A 22,344-nucleotide genomic window follows, 5' to 3' on the forward strand; every position below is an offset into this window, starting at 1 on the left:
TTATATGTTTAGCTCGGGAGGTGGCAGCGCTTTAAGAATGCTGCCCATTGTTTCTTTCTTTCTTTCGGAGGAGGCGGATGACGACGACTGGAGGCTTTGGATGGAAGCCAAGTCAGTAGCCTGGACGCTTTTATCGGACCCAGATGTGTATACGCAGCGCACAAACACGGTTCTCTCATTATGACTCTTCACGGTGCACACTCACAGACCTGCACATAAAAGTGTGCGCGCACGCACCCACCCACGCACGCGCGCACACACACACACACACACACACACACACACACACACACACACACACGCACACACACGCACACACACACACACACACACACACACACACACACACACACACATACACACACACACACGCACACACACACGCACACGCACACACACACGCACACGTGTGCTTCAAAGGCTATGAAAGCTGTCACTAGCATGATGTCTGTTGTTAAAACAGTCCCTCGCTGAACTTCTCCTGGAAGGCAGGGTACTGTACGAGAGGGGGATGTGTGTGAATATACAGTAACATAAACAAGTTATTATTCCAATTCTGCTGTCACCGCTTCCCTCTCAAGAGTGCCATAAAGAGAGCCACTCCTTTCCCCAATGAAAAGCCTTTTCCTTGGCGACTTTGTAGTCAGAATGGCTGAGAAAGTAAAGTACAAAGGACTTGTTTTTTTAAATGACGACTCTCTCTCTCTCTCTCTCTCTGGGTTTTTACAGTGAGTTAGGCCTGGTGTTTATCTGCGTCCTAACTAACACGCCCTAGCAGTTTCACATGTAACCCATCCCATGTGCAGTCAGTGTCACGCTGAATGCACTGATTAGCTCCGACTGGTGACACTATATATATATACATACCGCCCCGGTGGCGTGGGAAGTGGTGCGTATGATGATATACCCTCCTTAGATACAGTATAGCTTTTCTCCCCGCGTTGTAGCTGAGAGCAGGGACGGTTCCCATGGATATACTGTACTGTACACTGAACAGCAAAAGATGTGGGTTGAGCATAAACTCTGTAGCTATCTGTGTGTGGGTTTCACAGCCATTTTGGCACCAGAGTGTTAACAAAAGGCATGGCGAGGGGGGAAACGACGTAGATATAAATCCCAGCGCTGAGCACAGAGAGAGACAAAAAGCCACATTCTGCTGAAATGTCTTGTACGCCCTTCACAGATGAAGAGAAGTGAAGATGTTAGCGTTGATATAGCGTGCGAGCCGAGAACATAAAGGTGGACATGAAAAACACAAAACTCAAAAGAAAATTAAAAATAAAATACTCATCAGCCCAGGGAAAACATATAAAATCTTTCTCTTTCGTTCTCTTTTGACGCAATGCAATGCAAATTAAATAATATTTTGTCATTGCTGCTCGGCAGCAATGTTCCATCATGACACAAGAAAGCATGAAAATAAAATAAATCTTAATTTACTAAAAAGTCTTCTGAGCAGGGGATTTGTGGGCGTGGCCCCCAGGTGTCAATCATGTCCACTTGTTTTTTTTTGGGGGGAGAGGCTGTGGGGCGGGGGTTATGAGATCCTGTCCCTTTAACCCGTTCACAACCACACCACAGGTGGTTCTTTTGGTTTTCCTGCCTCGTGCGTTCATTCAGTGGGATGGCCCCCGAGGGCCTCCAGTGGCCCCCGAGGGATGGGGGCCCCCCGAGGGATGGGGGCCCCCCGAGGGATGGCCCCCGAGGCCTCCGGTGAGTCCATTCATATCGTTGTGCCCATCACGTTGTGCCCTTCACGGTTGCCCATTCATATCACGGTGTGCCCATCACGGTGTGCCCTCATTCATATCACGGGCACATCATGTACCTTTCTGACCGCATCTTGCGTCAATAACGCATTAAGGGTGCTTGGGATGGGGAGGGGGGGGGTGTACAGGTGAATAATCTGGGCCTCCATGTACAGTATCACTGCCGTGGTGGAAGGCAGTATCCTATAAATGACACACGAGACGAGAAGAAGAGATACCTCCTCCTTTCAGTCCTTCCTCACTGCAGCGACGAAGGCCTTGCAACATTAGTCGCTTCTTTAAGAACCGTTGGCTTGTAAGGCCACGCCACGCCATCGCGTACAGTACAGTTGTAGAGGGTCGCTCGAGTCAAGTCAATATGGCCCCTCTGCAAAGGTATACTCTCCTCGCAGTGGCAGAGCTTATACCTCTAAAAATGCATGAATCCACAATGCAAGCAAGGGTGACAGGGGCCGGGAGCCATCGATTACACACACACACACACACACACACACACACACACACACACACACCCTGGGGTGTCGCGCGGTGAAGGACATATAAATGTGTTTTACAATTTGACGGAATGTCTTGCTGGAGTCTATTGATCCGGGCGAGGCGGGGGGGGGGGGGGGGGGGGGGCAGGGGGGGAGATAAGCTCAGCTCCCACGATGCTTTGGGGTCAGGTCAGGGCACGTGCGATGCCGCTGTTTGCTTTGCGGAATCTAGAAGCAGCGTAAGTTCAATTAAATATGGAGGGAACAACATCCCATCAGACTCTCTTTGAGAGTCCCTCTGCGTGTCAGACCTCCTGACCACCACCGATACCGCCGTTCCCCACATGCTAATTAGATACCGTCTGTCACTCCTCCCACTTCGCCATCTAAAAGGTCCAATCAGTGCTCTCCTTCTAACGCGCCCCAAAAATCCGACTTCTATCGCACATCATATTTCCTTCCGTCCTTCGCCCTTCTTCGGTCACGTGTGTCCAATAATTCGTGTCCAATTCCGACCCCACCCCCCTGCAAAAGGAACGACAACAGTTTTTTGACATTTTTTTGTTGTTAGATCAAGTATACTTCCGGAAACAATAATTCTCAGTCTCTCTTCTTCATGTCGCTTATTATTGCCTCTCCTCCTCCGCAAGCAAACAAAATGGCGGCCATGCCACGGAGTCGTCCTGTGCCCCCTGTTTCCCGTTCCCACCACGGTCCCGGCCTTTCTTCCCGTTAGTCCAGCCGAGGCTGCGTCAGGTAGCCGGGCGCCGTGTAGTTGAACATAAGGAAGTCCAGCTTGTAGAGCTGGTACAGCGCGCCCCGCTGCCCGCCGCTGACGTTGGCGAAGAACTGCGCCGTCATGGCGTCCGTGGTGCGCGTGCTCTTGGCGTACGCAGGGAAGCGCAGCGCGTCCCCCGCGCCCACCAGCCGCAGGACGAAGTTGGCGTCGTCCTCCAGCGTCTCGTACTTGCCCACCAGGTCGTAGTGGATGTGGCACGGGTGGCACAGCTGGTACACCGTCGCCCAGTGCTCGTTGAGCGGGCCGTCGCGCGCCGCCGTGGCCGGGTCCGCCAGGTACGAGGCGAACTCGCGGAACTTGACGTCGGCGCCGCCGCTGAGCGCGTCCCGCGTGGCGTTCTTGCGGTAGCGCCGGACGATGCGCGTGCCGAAGCGCTTGTGAAAGGACGAGTTGTACTTGAGCGTGAACTTGTTGCGGTAGGCGGAGACCAGGCGCTCGAAGGGGTCGCGCACGAACAGGAACTTGAGGTAGCTCTTCAGGCGGTGGTTGATCTCGGCGATGCTGTACTGGTTCAGGGTCTTCAGGTTGGACGGGATGTGCGCCTCGTTGGACGGGATCTCCATGGGGTCACTGCGGGGGGGGGGGGGGGAGGGGGACAGGGGGACAAAGGAGGGGGACAAGGGAGGGGGACAGTGAGTGGTCGAATTCCTTATACAGCACGACCGTACAAAAGAACCGAGGCATTGCACTCAAACCAGTGTTGTTTTCGCCGACTAAAACTAAGACGAAAAATGTTCGTCGACTACCTATACACTGACACTGTCCAAAAACGTCAAATCCGTTTTTTTACCCTGGGCAGAATTTTCTATGGCTGCGAATGTAACTTTTTCCAATCCTTAATCACATACGGACAAACATCTATGCCGATAATATCTAACTTGCGGAGGTATAGCGTGCCTTGTCCACGGGTAACAGATCTTTCAACGTATGGCATTGCAAATACGTTTGATAATCGCTACTCTGCGCAATATTGTTTTGGAAATGCCGCAAATTGCATTGCAGTGAACGAGAGCAAATCACAACTTACAATGCGGGTGGTGACTCCGCCCTGAATACGCGTTGTCGTGTCAGTGTATTTTCACTGACAAAAACAAATGGAAACTAAATGAAAACTAAGCTACGATGACTAAAACTAAGACTAAATATACTGACAATTTCGTTGACAAATAAAAACTATAGACTAAAATGTTAGGAAGGGACTAGTGGACAAGAGATCCAGTATAAGTCATTTTACACTTGGTTGCATGCTGGAAATAGCCGATCTACAAGCTCACAACGCGTCGCAGCTTGTAGATCGGCTATTTTCAGCGAATGTAAAAACACTCATTACGACGGCATCAAGGCCCGCCAAAATACATTTTAGTCGACTAAATCAACTGTAGATTTAGTCGACTAAAATCTTATGATATTTAGTCGACTAAAACTAGACTAACACTAAGACATTCCAGGTGACTAAAATGTGACTACAACTAAATGAAGTTTCAATCCAAAGACTATGACTAAACTAAAATAGAAATTTGCTGCCAAAACAACACTGCACTCAACAACGAGGGGATTTTACGATGTATAACTCGTCGCTACGATCGGCTTGCATTTTTTTTTTGCATAATCAGATACATTTTCATCTTCCAGCCAGGTTTGTACCGAATCCACTTAAAAAGCAGAAAATGACAGAAATTGGAACACAAAGTGCTGAAATGAGCAATAGTGACATATAGTGTGTAGAGGACCTGGCAGTAAACGTGCATTAACCCATTTTGGGGCGGGAACCCCTTTTGGTGTTAGCATCATGTTATGCTTTAGCTATTGAAAAATAGCAGATCTACAAGCTCATAGCGCGCCACCGAGTGGCGCGCTACGAGCTTGTGGGTCTGCTATTTTTGAAAAATCGAAGAACCACTGACTAGAAAACATAGCTTTTTCAGAAAACTGATCTCAGGTCAGAATGGGTTAATGAGCGAGGACCTTGGATGTAAACATGCATTATCAGGGCAGATATAATAGTGTGAACCGGTGGCTATATAATTTAATACTGATGTATTTATTTATAGAACTCGCTGGGAAGATTCAAGATGAGGCCAGAGCGCATTAAATTAATGCAGTCAAAACACTGCTCACTTTCCGTTAACCCATTCTGACCTGAGATCAGATTCTAAAAATGTCTTCTACATCCTGACAGTTTTCTGATAAAGCTATGTTTCTTTATGTCAGTCGTTCTTCGGTTTTTCAAAAAATAGCAGACCTACAAGCTCGTAGCGCGCTACTCGGTGGCGCGCTATGAGCTTGTAGATCTGCTATTTTTCAATAGCTAAAGCATAACATAATGCTATAACACCAAAATGGGCTTCCGCTCACTCCGTGTTAAAGCACATTTGTTATTGAAATGTGCGAGCAGCCAGGGGAGTGTGAATATATTTTTGATATACCTCCGTATATATTTACATCAATTACTTTTACCGCACGCCATGCAGAGCCAGCCAGCCACGGCCTGGATTATTTTATCAGTCAATAAAATAATTACACTGGTTGATATAGACTCTCCGCTGCAGTGGATATCAGTTAATGTCATTACACTTAAGAAGAGTGTGCAATACAAATGGAACTTGATGGATTTGTGAGTTAACGACGAGGATTGTGTGACAGTTTCTTTCAGAAAAATACACGTCCGAAACCATGAAATATAGTATGTCGTTTTTTCTCGATTTTCATCTTTCTCTCGAAACTCGAGAAATCGAGAAAAACGACATGCTATATATAGCCTTCCGTCCGAATCTCTCTCTCTCTCTGTGTTTCTCCCTGGCTCCAGGTAGTGCACTCAATAAATAACAAAAAACATCGCATGGATGCATCTGGGACGTATCCTCAGTGATGTATCCTGAGGTCAACGGGGTTTCGGGGTCTCTCAACATCATACCCCCTCACTCAGGAGACCCAGCCGGGAGTGATCAAGTCCCGACTTACGTCCCAGTAGCTACCCTCGATCAGTCCCACTAGGGAAAGACCAGGGGCACACAATCCGTTGGAGCTACTCCAGAACTACTCTGCCAGGGCTGGGAGGTACACTTCCCAGCCCTGGCAGTCATAGTACATTCGGAACTGCTATAGTATGCAAGACTGATATCTTAACCTCCAGGCTGTGTTTTAGTTCTACATTCTGGCCCATGAATATAGTGTTCATAACAATTGGCCCTGAGCTCGCTCTCTCTCTCTCTCTCCTTCCTGGCTCCGTAACTGTGAAATGAACCTTGCAGAGTCTCTGCTTTAACAGTTTGACTGCGGAAAACGATTTACCGGCCTTTTAATCAACCCCCCTTCACTGCCGAGATTGTTGTATTACCTTTAGAGCATACGCTGAATTATTTGGGCTTTTAATCCGCGAAAATCCAGCAAAAAAAGCTCGCCTGGTTTGTTATGATCCGAGTGTAGCATCCACCATCTTGGTGCACCCGGAAGACGCACACAAGACTGGTCTCAATGAGGCGTTGCACCCCATTCGTTTACATTGGCCTCAATTTCCCAGAAGCCCTAGCAGCCCACAGCATGTGACGATTTCCGTTTTTTTTATCACAACAGATGCACCTACTCTCTTTCTCCGCGGCGAAGAAGAATTTTCTTTTTTTTGTTTACATTACGGCGGATTAAACACATAAAACAAAACTCGCGTATGTCCGATATGGCAGCGACATTAACCTGGAGTAATCCATTCAAAGCACGGAAACTGTTAATATTCAGCATGGAGTGAAAAAAGCCTCCACAAAAAAAACTCCACAAGCCGCAAAACTATCTCTTAACTTTATTCCATTTTACACTCTGAGACACAATTGCGTGCTCTAGTTTTAGTCCTCTTAAAAACCCAGTAGTGACTTCATAATGGGTTCCCTCTCCAGATTTACAATGTTTTTTTCCCCCCTTTTGGGGTTTTCAATTTGTGTGTTCATGAATCTGTGGTTAACACGAGTCGAAGAGTTTCCCCCCTGACATAAATTACACCACTCCAGTTAATATCTCAACTGTTACACTTGAAGCTGTCATGTGCCGTTTTAAAACATATTAGCCTCGCCACTCGGTGGCGCGCTATGAGCTTGTAGATCTGCTATTTTAGAAAAATCGAAGAACGCCTGACATAGAAACATAGCTTTTTCCAGAAAACTGTCATTTTCAAACAAGACATTTTTTAGAATCTGATCTCAGATCAAAATGGGTTTCAAGTACAGTATATGTAAATGTAACTTGGTTACTTTCTTTGGTGTTAGCATTATGTTATGCTTTAGCTATTGAAAAATAGCAGATCTACAAGCTCATAGCGCGCCACCGAGTGGCGCGCTATGACCTTGTAGATCTGCTATTTTTGAAAAATTCGAAGAACGACTGATGTAAATCTAACTTGGTTACTCTCTTTGGTGTTATACGTAGCATTATGTTATGCTTTAGCTATTGAAAAATAGCAGATCTACAAGCTCATAGCATGCCACCGAGTGGCGCGCTACAAGCTTGTAGGTCTGCTATTTTTGGAAAAATCGAAGAACGACTGATGTAAATGTATAACTTGGTTGTCACCGTACCTGTATTTCCCGCGGCCCGCCAGCACCATCATGACCCTCTTCCAGTTGGTGCACGCCACCTTGGGCACGTAGCAGTAGATGAGCTCGTGGTCCTCGTCCACCACCAGGTGCTTGAGGTCGCCCGGCGTCAGGACGCGGCGCTTGCGGTTGGACGCGCTGTGGGCGCGGCACGTCTCCGCCACCTGGTCCCGCCGCGCCTGGTGGAGCACCGCCGCCGAGGAGAACTCCGTCTGGTGGAAGGGGGGGGGGGGAGACCGATCAGAATCATCTTTATTGTCACATCACAGTTTTAGTAAGTAAAAACTTCCCATCACATCATATTTCCATGAAAACAAATATGATACGATGGGAACTGAACTATGCACAAAAGACGGATCACAGAGAGATCGTAGAAAGAGACACCGATCACATATTGCTAGAGAGAGAACATATGAGCAGGTGTCCCCTCAGTCAGATGGTCCTGAGTCTTACCCCCACCACCCCTCCCCTGACTAAAACAACCTCCACTAACCAAATTATCTAAATGCAACAAGAACATTATATCACATATTGGAAAAACACAACAAAAACCCAAAGTAAATTAGAATGCTATTTGGCCCTCAACAGAGAATACACAGTGGCAAACTACCTGACCACTGTTACTGATCCAAAACTGAGGAAGATGTTGACTATGTACAGACTCAGCGACCACCGCCTGGCAATAGAAACAGGCAGACACAGACAGAACTGGCTGCCTAGAGAAGACAGACTGTGTTCACTCTGCTCTCAAGGGGAGGTGGAGACGGAACTACACTTTCTGTTACAATGCGACAAGTATAAAGACATCAGAGAATCATTCTTCCCTAAATTTAAAGAAAACTAGAAAAAGTGCCCTTCTGGGCACAGGTTTCCACCAGAATTCTTCCTCAGCCTAGTGGGAATATGCGTGCACAGTTTCATCGCAATCGGACGCTGCGTTGAGGAGTTGTGGCGATTTGTACAAAGCGGGCTACTCATGAAAACTGTAGGAGCCAATCGTGGCCAATCAGGACGGAATATGAGAAATCAAACAAACCTGTCTTGATCACATGACTATGCAGATCATGTGTACGGATTTGCGTGAAATTTGGATAAAATCTGAAGGAGTAATAATAGAAAATGTGTTTTACATATGTCGGCCTCCTGGTGGCGCTATAAAGAGCAGATGTGAAAAATTCCAGACAAAGGTTTTTCCTTGGCCTCTAGGGAGTTGGCATACAAAGTTATCCACAGATCCGTGCAGTTAGAGGTAAAAACACTTTTCGGCCAGTTATAGCGCCACCTTGAGGCTGAGTTGAAATTGTTCATGTGGCATTTCGTCCTCGGCCTAGTGGGAATGTGGTTGCACAATTTCACGGAAATCACGCAATGTGTTCATGATTTGCAGCATTTTGTTTGAAACTGAGCACTCCTGTGAACTTTGGAAGCCAATCTTAACCAATCAGGATGGAGTGTGAGAAATCTGAAAGACCGGTTTCGTTGAATGGCTCTAGAGAGACTGTGTACCAATTTGCGTGATGTTTGGACAAAATCTGTAGGTGTACTGTGCAAAAACTTTTTTTGCACAAAGCGGCCTCCTGGTGGCGCTATAACAGGCCGTTCTGGAAAGTTTGGGGCAGAGGTTCATCGTTGGCATCCAGGGAGTGTGTGTGCAAAATTTGGCATCGACCGGGTTAACGGTGGCCGAGATTAGCTGCTCACGGACACACGGACGGACACACGGACGGACGGACGGACACACGGACGGACGGAGTGCAAAACATACTCTCCCCCCATGCCTTCGGCCTGGTGGAGACAAATATAAAGAATTTGAATCCACCATTAATAACTCATCATTCCAATATGTTCTGGGAGAAAAGTCCAACTGCACAGTTTTGGCAGCAAAATACGTGTGGAGTTGTCATCAACTGAGGGACAGCCAGTGGACAGTAGAGACAGGTATATCTGTCTGAACAGGGTCATTAAGTTGCTGTTATGTTTATGTTTGTTAATTTATTGCTAGAGAGAGACTTGAGAGACACCGATCACATATTGCTAGAGAGAGAGAGAGAGAGAGAGAGAGAGACACTAGTACTAGTGGCACAGTAGCAGGGAAAAAGCTGTTATTGAAGCGTGTTGTGTGGGTGGAGAATAGATGCTCTCTGGCATCGGGTGGGGGTTCTAAATTGATCGTCCCCTCTCCCTGCCATCTTTGAAACTCTCACACATTCAACAACAAGGGTGGCCATTCAGCCAGAATGCCTGCAGAATGGGACACGTGGACATTGGAATTGCTGAAAATAATTTAACCCGTTTTGACCCGAGATCAGATTCTAAAAATGTTCTTCTATACATCCTGACAGTTTTCTGAAAAAGCTACGTTTCTATGTCAGTCGTTCTTCGATTTCTCCAAAGATAGCAGACCTACAAGCTCTGCTATTTTTCAATAGCTATAAAGCATGACATAATGCTAACACCAAAAGGGGTTCCCACCCCAAAATGGGTTAAATGGGGCGACCGACCGGACCACGCCCATTTTAAAACGTGACGTTTACACGTGTAGACAGCCTGACTAAAGTGGTCTGCATCGCTGTTTTGATGTGCACAGCTGGCCTGGCCGTGAAAAATGCGAGCGAATGCGACGCACATTTTATGCCAATTTTAGCCGAGCAGAAGGCAACAGAAAGTGCGTCTGTGATTAGCTTAACGTGGCGTCAAATCAATTATCCAAACGGGGGCGAAACTTCTTCCACACGTCTGAAAAGTCATGGGAAAAGGGAGCGATTAGCGGGCCAAACCGAAACATCAAAGAGCTTTTATAATCGCACCTGTGGAAGTTAAGTGTCACGGCCTGTTGCTTTTTATATAAGCTCCAGGAGGACAGGTCAGGTCACAGCTCTGTCCTTCTGCTTTAAAGGGATAGTTCAGATTTTTTTAACTTAAGTTGTATGAAATACTTGCCATTAATATAGTGGTTGCAACTGTATTAATCGATTGACTAATTGAGTCCCGTGGTGGGAGTTCTGCTCTGGTTTTAGTGAATATTAAGTAGTTCCGGTCATTTTGTGGGGGGGCACTGGGGGCCACGCAGTAAAAGTAAATTAATCCACAAAACTAACATCATTTGTATTGTTGACCTATTTCTAAAATATTAGTGCAACTTTCGTTATTTTTTTACCCCTCTGTCACACAGAACCATGTTTTTTGTGTCCATATCACTACGCCCAAAAAGTAGTTCCATGTGATGGAGGGGTCAAAGTTGAACGAAAGTGTCGCTAATATTTTATAAATAGGTCAACAATACAAATTACGTTCGTTTTGTGGATTAATTTACTTTTACTGCGTGGCCCCCAGTGCCCCCCCACAAAATGACCGGAACTACTTAATATTCACTAAAACCAGAGCAGAACTCCCACGTCGGGACTCGGCAATCAATTAATACAGTTGCAACCACTAAATTAATGGCAAGTATTTCATACAACTTAAGTTAAAAAAATCTGAACTATCCCTTTAAATTATAATTAATGAGTCAAGGTAGGGCTGGACGGTATGGAATATAACATGTATAATATCATGGAATAACTTGAAACACTAAAGGTAATGGTATACACTGTACTGTATACGATATGTGATATATGATATAGTACTTTATTGTCAGTTCACACTGAAATGTGTCTTGCGACACAGCAGCCAAGTATGCAGAACACATATACACACATTTGACATTATATAACACAAAATAACAAGTACACCAGATCTCCTTCCTGAAGGTATAGCAACCTATATTCTCCATACAAAACATGCTTAGTATTAGAGGTGATATTACTTGCCAACCTTAGGATGCGGTTATCATACGTAGATGTATAAAGTTTCTGAAGTTGTTGTCAATAACAATACCGCATGGCACAATACAGTATGTTTTTATAGGGGCGCTAGACCCTGGTATACTCGGCTATATTTCACAGTGAACTTTACGTCATAGTGTCTGAGAAAATCGGCTTAGTGTCTTTTATGCTTTTATTTCAACCCGACTTGACTACTGTAATGCACTGTATGTTGGTGTTACCCAAGCCTGCCTGTCACGACTACAGTTAGTCCAAAACGCGGCCGCTCGCCTCTTAACAGGGACACGGAAGTATGACCACATCTCCCCCATCCTTGCCTCCCTACACTGGCTTCCTGTGTGCTACAGGATCCAGTTTAAGATTTTAAAGTTTGCTTTTAAGTCTGTAAATGGGTTGGCACCAGTCTATATTTCAGAATTTGTAACTCCCAAAATATCGACCAGGGCCCTGAGGTCGACTGACCAGTCACTTCTCAGGATCCCTAAATCAAAGCTGGAATTATAGTCATTTTCTGTTGTAGCACCCACACCGTGGAATGAACTTCCACCTCATGTCAGAGCTTCTCAGTCCTTGACTGTGTTTAAATCACGTCTGAAAACTCACTTGTACTCCTTGGCATTTGAACATACTGTATAACTGATTAAGAGTTACTGCTTCCACTGCATTGTGTCCTTATGTTGCCCTGTTTATGTACTGTTGTTGTTGTTGCTTTTTTAGTATTTCCTTGTGTACAGCACTTTGTTTCAACCTTGTTGTATAAAAATGTGCTTTATAAATAAAGTGGATTGGATTGGATTGGATAGTGTCTATTTTTGAGTGGTGCAAAACCACTCCAAAGAACAGCAATGTCTGTGAGTATGTCCTCACCTATGTGACTATGAGTACCAGTAGGGGCAAAAGGGGCACTGTTGTGCCAGAAACAGAGAGAGCGAGATAGTGTTGCACTGTTGCCTGCTAATTACACAGAGAGAGGGAGAGAGAGAGGGAGAGAGAGAGAGAGAGAGGGGGGGGGGCAGGGGGAGAGGGGAGTTGCACCACTCAGTTCACACAGGTGTGATTTTGTCCTACACAAAGATTACATTCCCGTTGACAATGAATGGAGAGTTTTTACGTCATAGTGTCTGAGCAAATATAGGCATAGTGCCTTTTTTACGTCACGATAGTAAGAGCGCCCCTCACTTCTCAATGGTGTGATTATTTTCCCTTTAACCCATTCTGACCTGAGATCAGATTCATACGAGGTTTCCGCCGGACACACACTGGTCTGATGACCCCATTCTGACCTGAGATCAGATTCTAAAAATGTCAGTCGCTCTTCAATTTTTCAAAAATAGCAGACCTACAAGCTCGTATCGCGCCACTCGGTGGCGCGATATGAGCTTGTAGATCTGCTATTTTTAAATAGCTAAAGCATAACATGATGCTGACACCAAAATGGGTGCCCGGTCAGAATGGGTTAAATGCTTCTAACTGAACTAACAGAAAACAAAATGTCTCAAAATAACACACGTTAGTAATAAATGCAAATCAAGCTGCCAGAGAGTTAAAATACAACTTGACTTCAACTGACTTCCGAAGCAAAACAAAAAGCTCTCCCGTTCAGCACAGTATTGTCAAAACCAACACCGTAAGGGCAAATTCATAACCTTAATAAATACCATTCATACCATCCAGAGAGAGCTAGTTCGCTCGCTGTCTCAGAGAGAGCAGACTGACTTCAACTGAATTCGTCGAAGTTGCAAAATACTTCATATCATATCAAACGTGAACACAGTATACATTGAAAATGAAGTCCAGGGACCGATTTGTTCAGTAGCTGTAAATGGTAAATGGTGCATTTATATAGCGCTTTACATAGATTGTGCATTACATTCACACATTCATACACAGATTGCGGCGGAAGCCATGCAAGGCACCAACCAGCACATCGGGAGCAATTTGGGGTTCAGTGTCTTGCCCAAGGACACTTCGACATGTAGACAGGAGGAGCCTGGATTCGAACCGCCGACCCACGGATCATTGGACGACCTGCTCTACCTCCTGAGCCACAGTCGCAACTGTAGCGTTGGGCGGCTGTCCAATGATCCCTGGGTCGGCGGTTCGAATCCCGGCTCCTCCTGTCCACATGTGGAAGTGTCCTTGGGCAAGACACTGAACCCTACATTGCCTCCAATGAGTCGGTCGGTGTGAGCTCGCCACCGTCGGTGTGTGAATGTGGGAATAAGTGAGGACGCTGGCGTCGACTACATGTTCGCCGCTTCACCTCCCAATGAATGAACCATTCATTGTAAAGCGCTTTGAGAGCACTCGGAAAAGCGCAGTTAATAAAAATGCAATTCATTATTATTATTATGTCTTGGTGATATTATCACTCGCGCACCGACATAATATATGAACACCTGTGTGGGCAAAGCTTTAAAGTGCATATTTAATACAGCAGACAGGCACTGCCCATTGTGTATAATTCACTCATTAGACAGTATAGAGAACAGCTGCTGCCCCCCCCCCCTGCCCCCCCCTTTCCCCTTGGCTCCATCAACCACCTTCACTCTCCCTCCTTATCATGCCAAACGCACATTCTGCATGTCTCCTTCTGAGAGAGAGCCATGCTGAGTGACGAACGATGAGCAACTTCTAAGGGAGAGGCTCCCCCTGTCCCTTTGTCCAGATCAGTGGCCTTGTGGTTAGAGTGTCCGCCCTGAAACTGGGAGGTCGGGGTTCAATCGATCCCCGGCCGGGTCACATACCAAAGACTGTAAAAATGGGACCCAGTGCCTCCCTGCTTGACACTCAGCATCAATGGGTTGGACTGGGGGGTCAAATCTACTAATCAAATGATTCCCGAGCGCGGCACGGCTGCAGCTCACCGCTCCCAAGAGATGGTCTCTAAACTGCCTCCCCCTGGCCAGCCGGGGCGCCTGATGGAGGGGAAAGGAACTGGTTGGAATAACGTGTTCCTTCCACGCGCTACGTCCAACCAGGGAAACTCCCCCCTGTCAGGTGTAAAGGAGCAACTTGGACACTCAGGCATGAAGGAAGCATGAGTTCAAGTCCGTTGCTCTCCCCTTGTCCCCCATATAGACCGATTCTGTAGCGGGTCTCATGGTCGCAGCCTACGTATTTCCTGTAGGCGGACTCGACGTAGCTGCGGGGGTAAAACCCTCACCAGGCGCACCTCTTCCACTACAGTGAACGGCAGAGTGACTGATGTTAGTTTGCCTCAAACTTTACTCCTTTACCTGCTTTTTTACTAACACTAACATTACAAAGATGCCCAGAACATCGAGATGAACCTGTGTAGTTTATGGCTGCTCCAACAGTAGTGGCAACATAAAAAAATAAAAAAACGGAATGTCAAAATATCCACCGTGGTGTCTGAGACCAGAGCCATTGAGTAATGGTTGAGAGTTGAGACAAATCAGTGAAGGGTCCTGAAAGATACATAATTTCAGTCTTACCAATACCCAATCTTTCTGTTTTATGAACACAAGGCTGCTGTATTTTATACCTAAGCATTTAAAGTATGAGGTATAAAGTACAGCAGCCTTGTGTTAATAAAACTGAAATATTTGGTATTGGGTAAGACTGGCTAAGACTGGTAAGTTATGTATCTTTCACTGCTTCGTCTCAACCATTACTCAATGGCTCTGGTCTCCGCCACCGCGGTGGATATTAGACATTCCGCTTTTTTTTATTTTTTATGTTGCCACTACTGTTGGAGCAGCCATAAACTACACAGGTTCATCTCGATGTTCTGGGCATCTTTGTAATGTTAGTGTTAGTAAAAAAGCAGGTAAAGGAGTAAAGTTTGAGGCAAACTAACATCAGTCACTCTGCCGTTCACTGTAGTAGAAGAGGTGCGCCTGGTGAGGGTTTTACCCCCGCAGCTATGTCGAGTCCGCCTACAGGAAATACGTAGGCTGCGACCATGAGACCCGCTACGGAATCGGTCTATATGGGGACTAGGTTGGTGGAGGGTGTGTAGAGCCCAGGATCACATTAGATGATTGACACAGGGGTGAAAAATGGGTTACAAAATCGTGGGATAAAAATAATATATATAAAAAGAGATGGTTTCACTGCGGTAACGTGTGTGACAAATCGTACGACTTTGACTTTTGTCCCATGTCTGCACTGACTCCAGTCCTCCAACAGCGCCACCTAAAGGCATGATGAAGAGACAGACAACAGAGCCTCAAGATCTCACTTTTTTTCGCTTTGATCTGCTCCGACAACGCTGTGATTCATCTGAGGTATCACATCTGCTCCAACAGTGCATTTCTGTACAAAAGAGGCTCCAATTGAGACAGAGGAGAGAAATTAGCTTGGGGGTACGGTGGGGAAGGGGGGGGGGGATGTCATCTCTCCCTCTGCCCTGGTTCATCTCTCCTTATCACACTCCTTTCCACCAGATTACTTTGTCACTTAATCTCTGCTCTCCGAAAAACTCAACTCCGTCTCTGACGTTTCTCCTCTGATGAAAGGGACACGCCGGAGAGAGAGAGGGAGAGAGAGAGAGAGAGGAGACTGAAGGAGGGATGAGATGAGAGGGGAGATATCGACGTGCCCCCCCCCATGGTGATGGAGGTCAGTGACCCCTGGTCTTGTCAGCCCCGTTCCCACGGGGAGGGCAGATACCATTAGCGGTCTCTGTTCCGCTGCACATTACCAGCCTGTAAATATAGAACCATCACCACAACACAGCTCAGCGTTTGAGGAGAGAAGCATGATGATGAGCTCATAAAAAAAGCCACCGTGGCTTCACAGAAAATGACCTGTTCCTTGTTTTGATCTCTCCTTTTTGCCTAGAAGAGAATGAACCTCAGGCCTGCTGTTAATACGGACGGCCGTGACCGAACGGGTAGAGTCTAGTGAATGAACCTCAGGCCTGCTCTTAAAACCCATTCTGACTCTTCAGATTCAAAAAATGTCTTCTACATCCTGACAGTTTTCTGAAAAAAAGCTATGTTTCCTTGTCAGTCGTTCTTCGATTTTTCAATAGCTAAAGCATAACTTAATGCTAACACCAAAAGGGGTGCCCGGCTCCCGCCCAAAATGGGTTAATAGCGTCCACCGTTACCAGTTGTAATAGATGTACGTATGAGCAAAAAGACAACAAGTGTATGTGTGCGTGCGTGTGTACACACGTGCTCTCTATAAATGTATAAACTAGAGAGAGAGAGATCAGTGCTGCTATAGTAATGATGAATAGTGAAAATAGACAATCTACAAACTCACAATACGTGATTCAATTTGTTGTGAACTATACCGGTAATGTTTTTTATTCTTTATAGGGATGCCAGGTTGAAAGTGGTTAACGGATGTGTTACCGTATTCCCACCGAGGTGAAATATGATCTGTGAATCCTCGCCGAGCGAGCGAGCGGACCTCTTCGGGAAACGCAGCCACTATGATGAATAGCTTCTCACTGTTGTGCTGATGGTGGGCTAACACACTCCCCCCGGAGCCCCCCGGAGCAGGGGAGACGCTGCCATCCTCCCCCATGAGCCCCCCGGAGCCCCCCGGAGCAGGGGAGACGCTGCCATCCTCGGTGCAAATCAAATGCGTGATTTATTTGTTCGACAAGGGCACGAGGAAACCAACCCAGGCCCCCCCCCCCAAAAGGCAGGATATAAGGGTATAGGACAGGCCTGTCACAATCTTTACACCATCGCCTGATCACAATTATTTGAGATATAATAACCACAATTAAAGTTTTTCAAAAATATGCAGAAATCTATAAGATCTATAAGCTTAGGTTGTAAGCTTGTAGATAAACTATGTATTTCCGCTATTTTGTAAATCTTTTGGAAAGAAAAACATTACATTTGTCAGTGATTTCTTTGTATATTTAATTAAGTTATTTGTGATTACAAACAAAGCCTAAAAGGCAAACGGAAATCCAAATTGTAACGTTCCGATGTTCAATTAAAAAAACAAAACACACAATTAAATGGCTAATGTAAATGGCAATTATTTGTGATTGAATTGTCAACTACAATGTGTAAACGTGTGACAGCCCTAGATAAAGGAAGGCAAAAGATACAATAATACAGTCTAGGTTGTAAGACGTTCAATAAATCTTTGTGAAGAGCTTGTTTGCCTGCTTGATTGGGTTCAGGGATTTCCTACAGCTTCTTGTTCAACCATAAAGGCACTTTTTTCCGAAGCTCTGCACCAGTTGGTACAGTGGGGAGGCTTTGATGCATTCTATTAATCCATTCTGGGCAGGAACCCCTTTTGGTGTTTTAAGCATTATGTTATGCTTTAGCTATTGAAAAATAGCAGATCTACAAGCTCATAGCGCTGCACCGAGTGCCGCGCTACGAGCTTGTAGGTCTGCTATTTTTGACGACCGACATAGAAACATAGCTTTTTCAGAAAACTTTCAGGATGTAGAAGACATTTTTTTAAATCTGATCTCAGCTTGTAGATCTGCTATTTTTGAAAAATCGCGAAAATGTGGCGCGAATCTTTCAATATATATATTCTTTCAGAGTGAACATTTTTAACTCAAATATTTGCTTCTGGGGGGGGGGTCCCTGGAACAACATATTTTCAGATTGGGGTCGGTGGCCAAATACATAATTTTTTTTGGGGTCCTTTACATGAAATCGTTTAAAAACCACTGATATAGAAACATGGGTTTTTTTCAGAAAACTGTCAGGATCTATTCTAGAATGCATTTGTAGAATCAGGTCTAAATGGGTTAATCCTCTGAACTCTGCCAGATCATGTTGTCTCATATCTGCTTTACAACGGATTATATTCTCATACTCCTCGACTGCAACAGCAAGAGAGTGTCAGACTGATTATGTTTCCGCTCTGAGTGCGATGCGGGAAAGGTATTCAATTTTCTCTTTACTTACGTAAAAGTAAGTAATACTGCAATATAGAAGTAGAATGAAAAAATACTTGAGTAAAAGTAACACGGTATTGGTATCAAAGTAGAAAGTACTTATTATGCAGAATGCCCGACTTCATTGAAATTATGAACGATATCCGATTATTTGCATCTTAGATCGTCTTAGATTGTCATATGCTTATGTGTGGTTTAGCCCTATGAAATGTATGAAATGCATGCTACCTATGTACAATATGAGCATCAAAGCAATATTTCAAATACTTTGTATTAACACGTGCATTCCATATATTATTCCATAGGGCTGGACCACACATGGACAAATTACATCATTAACTTATTATGGGAATTGTCCCCATTGAGTGAAAGATGACCTATTTCTAAAATAAATAAAATATGTTAAATGATCGTGGGCAATTATAATGTATCAAGATCCTTTTAAGTGGTTAACTGTTCATATAGTCGGCATTAGTCCTCACTAATGAGGACTGATATAATCGTGGAGATAGGGTTGAAAAAAGTGTTACTTTAAAGCGCAAATAACATGCATTTTAAAACTGCTTTTAATATTTAATATCATATTGTGTATATCCCTCAAAGTTATTTATAATGGTTTGAGCCTCAATCACCACTCTGATATAACCAGGCCTTGTCATTTCTTTCTGGACTTTGAAAGCAGTTTTAGCTGCTATACCACAATGTCCTGAGGTGGTGGGGTGCTGATATGCAGATTATTTAATATTTTAGTCATTATAATACTGATGCTAGATAAAATCAACAATGGTGGACATTGTAAACAAAGTGGAAATGCAAATTTGGAACTGAAGACTGAATATAAGGAGGAATTATACAAAGTAGGGTGACATTGATGACATCACGTTGAGGACAAAATCAGTTGAGCTGTTCCTGAGAGCAATTTCCATTAAAACTAATAATATGATATGAAAACCTGATTGTTCAAAATTGGTTATTTGTGGGGATAGAAAACACATATGGGAGCTCCAAAAACACAAAAGAAATGGAAAAAGTTAAATGTTATGTTATAGGTCCTTTAACGCTATCCCATTGTCCGGGGGAACAAAACATAATTTGTCGGAAATAAAATAGTGCTTTTTTCCCCTATATTTTCGGTGATGAAGTCACTTCAGTAAGAATCGCTGACAATCATCAAAGCACTGCTCTCTCTCTATGTCACTCACACACACACACTCACACACACACACACACACACACACACACACACACACACACACACACACACACACACACACACACACAAGCACGCACCCACTCACTCACTGACTGTAAGCCGTGTACTAAGGGCAGTCTGTCTCTGTGACCCTTGTTGGTCCTCTCTCTCTCTACTCACAGAGACTGGCATTCACAACAGGACACAGCCCGGCATAATGCTGCCAGTGTGCTAGTACTGTACGGCACGCCTGCACGCACGCACGTACGCACGCACGCACACCTGACTCTCTCCACCGCATAATGCGTTACGCTTCACCTGCGTCTCTCTGTAAGAAGCCAACAAGGCGAGGCTGTATTAAGTGGCACACACTATTAACCCATTTTGGCCGGGAACCCCTTTTGGTGTTAGCATTATGCTATGTTTTAGCTATTGAAAAATAGCAGATCTACAAGCTCATAGCGCGCCACCGAGTGGCGCGCTATGAGCTTGTAGGTCTGCTATTTTTGAAGAATCGTGCCTCAGATCTTTGAATATATATGTTTGTTTGTGTTTCAGTTTTTAACTAAAATCTTTGCTTCTGGGGAGGTCCCTGGAACAACATATTTTCAGATGGGGGGTCGGCGGCCAATTACATATATTTTTTGGGGTCCTTGACATGAAATATTGAGAACCACTGATATAGAAACATGAGGTTTTTCAGGAAAAAAAGGCATTTTTTAAATGTCGACGTCAGGCCAAAATGGCTTAAAGGACAATATCCCTGCTTCATGAGGTCAAATCATCATCCTTCCCACCCCAGAGAGAGAGACTGAGGCCAGAGCGGCTTCTGGAAGCTTCCATCCATGGCTGGAATTATGGGAGACCGACCGGAACCGACCGGAAGGACACTTTGGTCCTCCTCTCAGGCCAAACCGCTCCGTGGAAACACCTGTGCAACTAAGCAGCAGTGGTGGAAAATAACTATAAGCTCATTTACATAAGTGCTGTACTTAAACCGTTTAGGCCTGACGTAATATGACGTAAATACCTCATGTTTCTGTATCAGTGGTGCTCAATATTTCATGTCAAGGACCCCAAAAATTATATGATCCCCCCCCCATCTGAAAATATGTTGTTCCAGGAACCTCACCAGGAGCAAAGATTTGAGTTAAAAATGTTTGCTCTGAAAGAATATATATTCAAAGATTTTGAATCTTTGAATTCACTATTGAAAAATAGCAGCTACGAGCTTGTAGGTCTGCTATTTTTCAATAGCTATAAAGTATAACATAATGCTTATAGTTAAAACAGCAAAAGGGGGTTCCCGCCCAGAATGGGTTAAGTACGATTTTGTGGCCGACTATAAAACTACACTCAAACTAAAACACGACTAAAACTGAATAGAATTCTATTTAAAAAAAAGGCTCTGACTAAAACTGAATGGAAATTGGTCTGTCAAAGTCCACCACGGTTCGTGATCATCTTCGCCGAAGCACGGCAGGTATAAAATAGATCAGATTAAGATCAGATGCACTGCAGTGAAACGCTGCTGCTGAATGGATGCACTGTCTCTTCCCCAGAGAGAGACTGGGTGGGGAGGGGGATGTTAGGACGTTTCCACTGGGTTCTGGAGGGGGGGGCGCACAAACGCACCTACACACACACTGACACTCAGGGGCAGGCACACGTGCAACAGGAGCATGCAGGACTGCAGCGGACACACACACACATCAAATACCGGTATACATGCACGCTGACATGTGCACAAATACAGCTGATGTAAATAGGTTTTTCAATGTAATGAGTCCCAGGATGGTAAATGGTGCATTTATATAGCGCCTTTATCCAAGGCGCTTTACAGAGATTGTGCATTACATTCACCATTCACACACACATTCATACACCGATGGCAGCGGAAACCATGCAAGGCACCAACTAGCACATCGGGAGCAATTAGGGGTTCAGTGTCTTGCTCAAGGACACTTCGACAATAACTCTGGGGGAGCCCGGGTTCGAACTGGCAAACTTACGGTTACCATCCAGGCACTCTACCCCTGAGCCACCGCCGCCCATCCATGCAGGGATGGTCTTTTAGAATGAGTCCCAGGATGCAGGGATGGTCTTTTAGAAATGAGTCCCAGGATGCAGGGATGGTCTTTTTGAAATGAGTCCCAGGATGCAGGGATGGTCTTTTAGAGATGAGTCCCAGGATGCAGGGATGGTCTTTTAGAGATGAGTCCCAGGATGCAGGGATGGTCTTTTAGAAATGAGTCCCGGGATGCAGGGATGGTCTTTTAGAAATGAGTCTCGGGATGCAGGGATGGTCTTTTAGAGATGAGTCCCAGGATGCAGGGATGGTCTTTTAGAATGAGTCCCAGGATGCAGGGATGGTCTTTTAGAATGAGTCCCAGGGACATTTTATGAGTCCCACTTCAACCACGTTAGGAGTCATATTTTGCCATTTTCTTTACAAATTGCAGCATTTAACTCCCATTTCATTTTATATGGTTATAATGTGGTTATATTCATGTAGAAAACAGAATAAAAAATGATTACTATAACTAAAGCTAGCAAAATAAACTAGAATAAAAAACAGTACAGTAGTACAGTAGTGCATCCCGTGGATGCAGAGGTCGTTGTTTTATTGCGTTTAAAACCCCAAAACAAACCGAGGTCAATGAACCGTCTTCAGATACGATCCAGTGAGACATGGAGTACCACTGCAACCTCCTCTGTCCCCTGTGACCCAGTGTAACAGTACACCTGTAACCAGAACCCTGCACTGGGCCGGGTCACTGCTGCAGAGACACACTCACACACTGCACTGCCATGCACGGACCCACACAATCTATCAGAAACACAC

At 45.1% G+C, this 22,344-nt stretch overlaps 1 protein-coding gene across 1 annotated transcript in view; it reads right to left on the reverse strand.

Moving 5' to 3' along the window:
• Positions 1-2,977: 2,977 nt before the first annotated feature.
• The window catches only part of chst11 (carbohydrate (chondroitin 4) sulfotransferase 11), a gene marked incomplete at both ends in the record, with an annotated part of 63,002 nt that continues 43,635 nt past the window's right edge, over positions 2,978-22,344 (reverse strand). Inside the window, 2 exons of the mRNA XM_083757690.1 lie at positions 2,978-3,614; positions 7,607-7,874. Coding sequence (XP_083613816.1) covers positions 2,978-3,614; positions 7,607-7,874 — 905 coding nt within the window. The remainder of the gene's footprint in view (positions 3,615-7,606; positions 7,875-22,344) is intronic.

The sequence above is a fragment of the Protomyctophum parallelum genome (genome assembly GCF_964188405.1).
Source record: "Protomyctophum parallelum genome assembly, chromosome: 22".
NCBI lineage: Eukaryota > Metazoa > Chordata > Actinopteri > Myctophiformes > Myctophidae > Protomyctophum > Protomyctophum parallelum.